This window comes from Lagopus muta, chromosome 2 (genome assembly GCF_023343835.1).
Source record: "Lagopus muta isolate bLagMut1 chromosome 2, bLagMut1 primary, whole genome shotgun sequence".
Lineage (NCBI taxonomy): Eukaryota > Metazoa > Chordata > Aves > Galliformes > Phasianidae > Lagopus > Lagopus muta.
In genome coordinates this window covers 96,782,984-96,790,712 of record NC_064434.1, presented here as the reverse complement: position 1 = coordinate 96,790,712, position 7,729 = coordinate 96,782,984, and the positions used below count along the sequence as shown (strand labels likewise).

Sequence of the window (7,729 nt, the reverse complement as noted above, 5' to 3'; positions counted from 1 at the left end):
CGCCTGAATGCTTTTTTGCTACGGTGCAAACCAACACCCAGCGGCAGGCAGTCAGTCAGTCCCACACAGCCCGCCGCTGGCAGCGCGCGGTGACGAAGCCCGGCGCTCACTCGGGAGCCGGGAGCAGGCGGGCTGCCTCCACGCGAGGCTGGGCCATTTTCCCACTCACGATCTACGGGAGATACCGGCCGACGCGCCGGGCTGATCGGGAGGGACGATGCGGCACCGGGAGAGAGCGACCGCCGCCTCGCCTTCCCTGAGGGCCGGCAGCCCCTCACGCCTCGAGGCCCCGCTCCCGGCGCGCGCCGTCCTCCCCTCAGCGTTCCCGGCGCGAGCGAGCGCGCGCCCCTCCCTCGGCGCGCGCGACGGCTGCTCCGCCTCAGGTGCCGCGCGGCGCCGGGCGCCGCAGTAGCGACCCCAGCCCTTCCCGCGCCGCGACCGCCTCGAGCGGGGGATCGCGCCTCCGCGAGAGCGCGGCGAGCAGCTCCTCCAGGTGGGCCGGCCGGCACCTGCGGACGAACGTCTCGCGACGGACCCACGGACCGCCGGCCTTGGGGCGGGAGGGACCCGCGGCCCGCCTCTCTCCGGAGGAGCGGCCGTCGGCTCTCCGCCTCCTCGCCCCGCCGGTACCTGCCTTTCCTCCTCCCGCCTCCCTCATGCATATGGATGGGCGCATGCGCGCGCGGCGGGCCTCCCCGCCTGCCGCCGTGGGCTAGATGAAGGCGAGCGGCGGCGGCGCTGCCAGACGGGCGGCGGGCGGTGCGTGCGCTGCATGTGCGTGTGTGTGTGTGCGTGGTGTGCGTGCGTGTGTCCGCGTGTGTCCCGGGGGGCGCCTCCGCCGCGCGCTGCCCGGCGACCTGAAAGCAATAAAAGGATCGGGATAATAATCGCGATAATAAAATAAAAGAGAAAAGAAAAGGCGGACAACAAAAAGAAAGGAGGAAAAAAAAAACAACAAAAAGAGGGAGGCGAGAGAATAAGGAGAATAAAAGGAGGCCGGGCTGCTTTGCATTGAAGACCGGGGCGCTATTGAAAGCGCCTGAAAAGCGGCGTTGTTCGGCGCGGGCGCGGCGCGGTATATAGAGAGCGGGGCGGCGGCGGCGGCGGCAGCGGCGTCTCCTCCTCCTGCTCCTCCTGCTCCCTCCGGCCCTCCCCGGCGCGTCCCGGAGCGAGCGGCGGCGGCGGCGGCCTGCAGGCGGGCAGCGCGGCGGCGGACGGCGGCATGCGTGCGGCCCGGCGGGCGGCGGCGCGCTCCCTCGTCCTCCTCGTGGCCCTGCTGGGGCTGCGGGCTCAGGTACGTGCGGGGCGCGGGAGCGGCTCCCGCGGCGGTGGCTGGACGGGGTCCCGTGAGCCGCGGAGGCTGCGCGCCGCGGGGCGGCTCGGCGGGAGCGCGGGCGGCGGTGCCGGCTGTCCTGCGGGGAGGGCGGCGGTCCGTGCGGCGAGGCGAGGCTAGGCTCTCCGAGGACCGAAGTGCCATTAGCGCGCGTCGCTTATTTTCGGGATTACTTCCCTCCCCCCCCCCTTTTTTTTTTAATTTAATATATATTTGTGTGTGCATTTTTGTATTGTTTTTTTTTTCTTTTTTACATCGTTGCCGAGCGCAGTGCCGGCGGGTAATGCGGGGCTGCCCGTCCCGTCCCGTCCGTCGCTCCTCCGAGCTGCAGCGGCTGCGCTGCTGCCGGCGTCGCGGTCGCGCTTTGCTTCCGTTCCTGGGAAGCCTCGCAAAAGCCTTTTAGACTCGGGTCTTTGGGTTCTTTCTCAGCATCCGTGTTGCCGGGATGATTTATGAGCCTTTCTTGTGGGTATTTGCTAGGAAAAAGCTTGAAGCAATTGCTTTTTCTTTTTTCTTAATGCTGTATGCGTGCCTCTCAAAAGCAAGCTGGCTTTAAGATGACTTTCCTCTGCCTGCAGAGCTGCCGTAGGTTGTGTTTGGGGTGAAAGGTGAGGTAACCGTGTTTTTCGTTTCTTTTTTTTTTTTTTTTCTTTTTTTTTTATTTCTGCTTTCTCCTGCGGTTCTTTCTCGGGACGAGCAGGTGGTGTCAGCATCGGGACAGTTCGAGCTGGAGATCTTATCCGTGCAGAATGTGAACGGCGTGCTGCAGAATGGGAACTGCTGCGACGGCACTCGAAACCCCGGAGATAAAAAGTGTACCAGAGACGAGTGTGACACCTACTTTAAAGTTTGCCTGAAGGAGTACCAATCGCGGGTCACCGCTGGCGGCCCTTGCAGCTTCGGATCCAAATCCACCCCTGTCATCGGCGGGAATACCTTCAATTTAAAGTACAGCCGGAATAACGAAAAGAACCGGATTGTTATCCCTTTCAGCTTCGCCTGGCCGGTGAGTGCCCTGCTCGCTCTGCATTGCCGGATGGTGCTGTTAGAGCTCGGCTCGCTACGAGCGTCTCCAGCTTGTGGTGCGGGGATGGAGGCGCTGGGCTGGGGAGGGAGCGGGCGCCTTGTCGGGGGAGCCGGCACTCCGCCGGGCAGAAAAGAGCGAAATGCGGTGGTGTTTTTGTTTGTGTTCCCTGGGGCTCACAGTGCGCAGCCTGTTCAATTTGAAAGTCAGATGTGCAGCGAGGGGGATCTAAACGGGTCAGGGAAGCAAACCCAGTATCTCTGCACTTTACAGCATGAATAAGCCTCTTGAGAATTAGAAGGTCAGAAGTTCATTTATTTATTTATTTATTTTTTCCAAAGCAGTGAAGCCTTGGGCTTGAGCCAAAGGAGCGGTGGGTTAGGGGCAGTGGAGGGATCCCGTGTGAAAAGTGTGTGTCATAGCTGGCCTCCTTCCCTGGAGCGTGTTTGGGAAGGCTTCCTGCTTCCCCCAGGGGAAAATCTCCCTGTGCTTCTTGGTGTTGGTGGGAGCTGCTGTTGCTGCTCTGGGTGAGCTGGTTGCCAGCTTCCCTGAGAAGCTTGCTGTGTTTTGAGGTATGTGTGGACTCTGGAGCCTAAGACAGAAAAACCTGGCCATAGCTTTGGTCCATCTTACCCTCTCCTATCCGCAGTGCACGTTTTCTGGCACATTGTCTCTGTGATCCATAGATTCTGGCTTCCCAGTTTGCAAAACTTTGTGGGGCCTTTTGCCAAGCACTTTCCCACTGTTGTCCATTGCAGTAAACAGCGGTCAGCCCTGTGGGAAACTAGTGGGGGTGACCTCTTCATTAGTTGAAATCTGCCTCATTGGTGGTCACATGCAGAATGCTGGCTCGCCCTTCAGAGTTTCTTGTTGCTTCTGGAGAGCTCAAGGGGAGTGAAGCCTTGATATGCTTAGCCCTGTAGAGGAGTCCTGTAGTTGTTGCACAGACCCTAAGGACCATCCTTCCAAAACAACCGTTGCCAGTGTCCCATTCATGCAGTAGGGTCTGGGGATATGCAAGACTGCTGCTGCCATGGCCCTCAGTACCACGAGGTGCACTGCTCTGTGCCCAGCAGTGTTGCCAACACCAGCAGAAACTGAGGATGACCAATGTGGGGGGCTTTTGTGCACACATGGCAGTCTGCCTTTTGGGGTGGCTCTCTCAGATGCTATGGTATATTAGCTGAAAATTTATGTTCCTAAAACTTGTATTTAAAGATCACCTAGGAAACGAAACTGTTTTTCCCCCTCCCCTTCTCCAAAGGTGCTGAGCACACACTTTCCCAGTGACTGCCTTGGGATATGTTGATGCTCAGCAGTTTTGAATATCCAGTCATCCTAACCTAGATGCCTACGGCCATTTTTGCAAGGGGTGGAGGGCCCTTGCATGCAAGCAGGGGAGGAGTAAATCTTGTTTCCTATCCTGTGTCACCGTATCATTGCTGGAGAGGTGGAAGCATATGTAGATTTTCAGCACTCTCAGAGCTTGGCCCTTCTAGTCAGATAAGGCCTGGTTGCTGTGAGGGCGTGGACTTTTTTGGGGGAAAGCCCACCCCGAGAACATTCCTCCCTCCAGTTGTAGTGCAGACACCCACTTTGTTAGTCCTGTGGCCAAGTGCTGTAGGCAGCTGTGTGTTCTTGGAGCGTCCTGTGCTGCCTCCTACCTGCCTTCTCTGTCAGTTGTGACTTCTGGAGCAGCAAAGGCTGTAGAGGCAGAAGGGTGAAATCAAGCCTGCGTTTTTATGGAGATAATATTACAAAGTACAATAGCGGCGTTAACAAAAGTATTCTCTGTTGGAAGCACAAGTCCTCTCTTTCTTCCTTTTTTTTTTCCTTTCTTTTTTTCCCCCTAACATGAATGAGATAAAACTGTTATCAAATATGCCATCAAAGGGATAAAGGGTTTTGTAAAAAATCTGAGGTATTTGAAGCTCTGCCAGTGGCTGCAATGCTTGTATTGCAGGGCTTTTTTTGTTGTTTTTTATTTCTTTCTTCAGAAGAGTTAGGGTCATCTCCCCCCTGAGCCAGTCTGCTCCCAGTCATTTAAATGCCTCGGATCTGAAGATAAGTGTATATAGAAAAGATGTGAAAACTGAATACTCCCCTTCTAATGCCCTTCTCTCTGTAGGATCACTAGGAAGGGACATCTTCAGTGTAGTAGGAAGACTTGGGGGTTCTGGAGACCATGGAAAAAGTTTCTTGTCTGCTTTCTTTAGTGAAAGAAATTTCTCTGTTGTCCCGCTGAATGTAACTCAGTACTGGAATCATAGAGCAGCAGTGAGACTCCAGTGCAGCCTGCAAAATGTGCAAAGCTTGTCAACTTCTGACAACTCTGTTTCCCACAACTGGAAATTTTTGGAATAAACGCTTGCATTTTTTTCCATGCAAAAATATTACTTTTGAGATTGTGATGACTGTTCTCAATTATCAAGCCTGCATCCCAGCTTTAACTTCACAGGGCACGGCTTTTCAGTTAGCCATTGTGACTTCTAAATAGCACTGGAACAAAAGAATATCTAATGTGACAAAGCACTTGTTTGTACTGAAACTGTGGACAGAAATCATTTTTAAGTAGTTCTGAGAGCTCTAAAGATAAACTAGAAAACTTAATGAGCCAACTCAAATCTGATGCTGAAATTTCAGCACTTAAAAACATTTCTTTAGATGGGTAAATACTGTTGATTAATCAAAGCATGAGACCAGCTTTAGATTTACAAATGTGGCTCATTGTGAGAGCTTACCATTCATTTTCAATTGGTTATGTTCAAAGAAACTGGAGCTAAGCTGGAATGTTAGTTGTATTGCACTTGAAAATTCATGCTCATCTCTGTGTATGTGTTGTGTTTTGTTGTCCAAGGGAGGTTTTTCTGGGATGTTACAGCTTGAATCTGTAACATTCAGAGCTGTTGTTGCCTTCATGACTTTAAAAAAGCTACAAGAAAATGAGTGTGTGTGTGTGTGTGTGTGTGTGCATGCGGGGGGGGGGGGGGGGGGGGGGGGGTTGGGACACAAAGCACTTCTTCCCAGCCAAGCTGCCCCTCTGGCCTTTTGTCAAAAATAGGTATGTTGTGTTAGATTCTGAACAAAAGAAAATGGTGTGTAATATAAATGTACTGTTAGATTTGGCTTGTAGTTGTAATGTAGATTTGAAGCATTGGAGTCTTACTACAAGCTCACACAGTTAGCTGTTGTCAGTTTTGATATGTATCCTTGTGAGTAATGGCTGTGGAGATGGTGGGCCATAAATTCATTTAAGTGATTGGAAGTTTGACAAAGTTGCTAGGGAACAGGGCAGCAGACCAGCAGAAAAAAACACACCAGAGTGCATCCAGAAAGCCATCCCTGCAGTAGCTTGCAATTCTACAGTAATTTGCAATGATAATAATATTTTTAAAATATATACACAGCCAGGCTTTATTCATGCATTCTTTTAGAGATTTGATTGATTTCTCTTGATGGGCAGGCCTGGCTTATGAAGCCATATAGGAAAGTATATGGAACAAAAGAATTTCCATGTTCCACTTGTCAAAGTCAGTCTCAACAAGTCTTGTTTGCTAGACACATGCTCTTCTTTGGCATAAATCAAATCTCTTGCCTTTCTTAAGGAATCAAACGGCATTCATAGTCTGATGCCTGCTGTACCTTCAGGGAGCCACACATGGATAACAAAGCAAAGCTTAGCAGTAAATTCTGCTTTTATGTGAAGAGAGGTTTTTTTTGTGTATTTGATGAGGCTGTGAGTAAGAAGCAGGTCAAAGTTGGCAGTTCCTTTGGTATGCTCAGGTCTAATTTCAAACAGCTTGTTTATCCTGAAATTATGATCCTTGTAATTATTTAATGTTGGGGCCAATTGCACCAACCCAACAGCAAACTACTGAGGGTGGAAAAAACCCTCCAGCATCTGAATAGCTTTAGTGTAAAATATGATGGAAAAAGTGTTTTGAATGTCTTACTTCCATCTTTAAAAAATAAAATATTTGGCCTTCCCCTTTTTTTTAATGACAAATCTTACTGTTTCTGGGTCCTGGAAACGTAAATATGTCCTCTGGGTAGGCGCTGCTTTTTCTGTCTAGAAAGAAGGAATGAAAGAGCTTTAGTGTTGTGTTCTACTTTTTAAGGTTCATGATTTCCTCTTTCCCCTTGTCTAGACACAAGAGGCTTCCAAAATACTTATCTGTGCCTCATTAATTAATGTAGCGGCCTTTTGAGAGAAAAGCATCGCATCATTCAGCTACTTTTATTGTTGTTTTATTTTCGCCTTTGTTTTCATTTGCTTTATTGTACATGTTGAGTTTGTCTTTCTTTTTTTTTTTTTTTTTTTTTTTTTTTTTACATAACTTTAAACCATTGGGTAACAATCATACAACTAAAGCTTGATTTTGTTCTGTGTTGATTTTTTTATTTTTTTTTCTTCCTCCTTCCAGTTAGCTCTTGAAAACTTGCAGTAGCACATGCTCAGTATTGTTTAAGCTCTTCTTAAAGAACGTCTCGTAAATCATCTCAGAGTAGGGCAGGTCAGAAGAAAATTTTATAACAAAATGCAGATCAATCAAGTAATACTCACACCACATCGTTTGTTGTTCACTTATAAGAATAAATCTTCAGCACTTAAAGGGCAGTGTTTTGCTTAGGATGGCTAGCCAAGATGGAGCTGAGAGCATTAACTGACATCTGAAGCGTAATTACCATCCGTGGAGCTGTGTTTTTTCCCCAGGACTGCAGAGAAGCAGTGCAGCTACTTGGGGGTTTTGGACCTGTTACATGTTCTTAAGAGTTATTTATGTTCCAGTCAGTTCAGAACTTCATCTTCCTGGTAAATCCATTTGATTATATTACCATAATATGCCTAAAAATAAATCCTGCCTGCTTCCAGGATTTTTGTTCTTGTGATACATAACGAAGGCCCGCTCCAGTTTAGCTTCAGTGCAGCTGGATTGGGCCTCATGTTGAAGCTTATTCCTAAACTTTCTCAGACTGCACGCATCCAGCGCTGTCGGCTTGTTTACGCAGCTGGAAGTCTGCATGTCTAAAAATGAATTGCATAAAATTGATGCTTTATGCATAAAATTCTTGTTGGGGAAACTTACTGCTTCGCTGTGGAATGAAAGCCTCAGTAGAAGTAAACTAGTTGGGAAGGTGGTAAAGTTGGGCCTCAGCTCATTTGTGTGAGATGTTGTGCAGCTTGAGAAGCTTGCATCCATGGCTTTTATTCCAGCTTCAGTTCCTACTTCAGTACCTCCAGTGCCCTGCAAAAACCTCAAGCTACGCTTCTTAAAAGCATTTCTATGTAGATAAAACTAAAGACAGGACCGTCTTTGAAAAATCAGACTAAACTAAGCATTTCTGCTGATGGACAGAAGTTTTATATGTTA

At 49.5% G+C, this 7,729-nt stretch overlaps 1 protein-coding gene across 2 annotated transcripts in view; it reads left to right on the top strand.

Moving 5' to 3' along the window:
• The first annotated feature begins 694 nt into the window (after window positions 1-694).
• Window positions 695-7,729, top strand: part of JAG1 (jagged canonical Notch ligand 1) — a 36,910-nt gene continuing 29,875 nt past the window's right edge. The window contains exons 1-2 of one of the 2 annotated variants that reach the window (XM_048938323.1): window positions 695-1,294; window positions 2,034-2,339. In XM_048938323.1, coding sequence (XP_048794280.1) covers window positions 1,223-1,294; window positions 2,034-2,339 — 378 coding nt within the window. In that variant the 5' untranslated portion in view covers window positions 695-1,222. The remainder of the gene's footprint in view (window positions 1,295-2,033; window positions 2,340-7,729) is intronic. The other variant, XM_048938322.1, reaches the window with a different exon arrangement.